At 71.4% G+C, this 524-nt stretch overlaps 1 protein-coding gene across 1 annotated transcript in view; it reads left to right on the top strand.

Moving 5' to 3' along the window:
• Window positions 1–524, top strand: part of PPP6R1 (protein phosphatase 6, regulatory subunit 1) — an 8537-nt gene that overhangs the window by 2691 nt on the left and 5322 nt on the right. The window contains exons 2-3 of the mRNA XM_012733552.1: window positions 41–154; window positions 332–494. Coding sequence (XP_012589006.1) covers window positions 41–154; window positions 332–494 — 277 coding nt within the window. The remainder of the gene's footprint in view (window positions 1–40; window positions 155–331; window positions 495–524) is intronic.

Below are 524 nucleotides of genomic sequence, written 5' to 3'. Positions count from 1 at the left end.
GCCCCGCCCCCTAACCAGCATGCCACCCCGCCCGCTGCAGGCAGGAGACCATTGAGCAGCTGCTGAGCAACATGCTGGAGGGCGAGCAGAGCCAGTCAGTCATCGTGAGTGGGGTGCAGGTGCTGCTGACGCTGCTGGAGCCCAGGAGGCCCAGGTGTGAAGGGGACACCCGTGGGTCTGGCCGCCGCAGGAAGAGGCTGAGGGCGGGCGACGGGGCCCCAGCCGGCCTCTGCTCACCACCTCACTCAGCCCCGCCTGCCCGTGCCAGCGAAGGATCGGCCCTGCGGGCACAGGCCCCTGCGGGCTCACTCCCGCCCCGTCCCCACCGCAGGTCTGAGTCTGTGACTGTGAACAACTTCTTCAGCAGCGTGGATGGGCAGCTGGAGCTCATGGCCCAGGCCCCCCTGGACAGCACGGCGTCCAGCCCGGGCACCCTGCACGCCCTGCGGCCTCGGCTCAGCTGCTTCCACCAGCTGCTGCTGAAGCCGCCCGAGGTGGGGTGGGGCGGGGCGGTGGCCGGTGGG

This window comes from Condylura cristata, unplaced genomic scaffold (genome assembly GCF_000260355.1).
Source record: "Condylura cristata isolate star-nosed mole 26May11 unplaced genomic scaffold, ConCri1.0 scaffold00041, whole genome shotgun sequence".
NCBI lineage: Eukaryota > Metazoa > Chordata > Mammalia > Eulipotyphla > Talpidae > Condylura > Condylura cristata.
The sequence above is the reverse complement of the archived record's forward strand: the minus strand, read 5'-3'. Positions and strand labels throughout refer to the sequence as shown.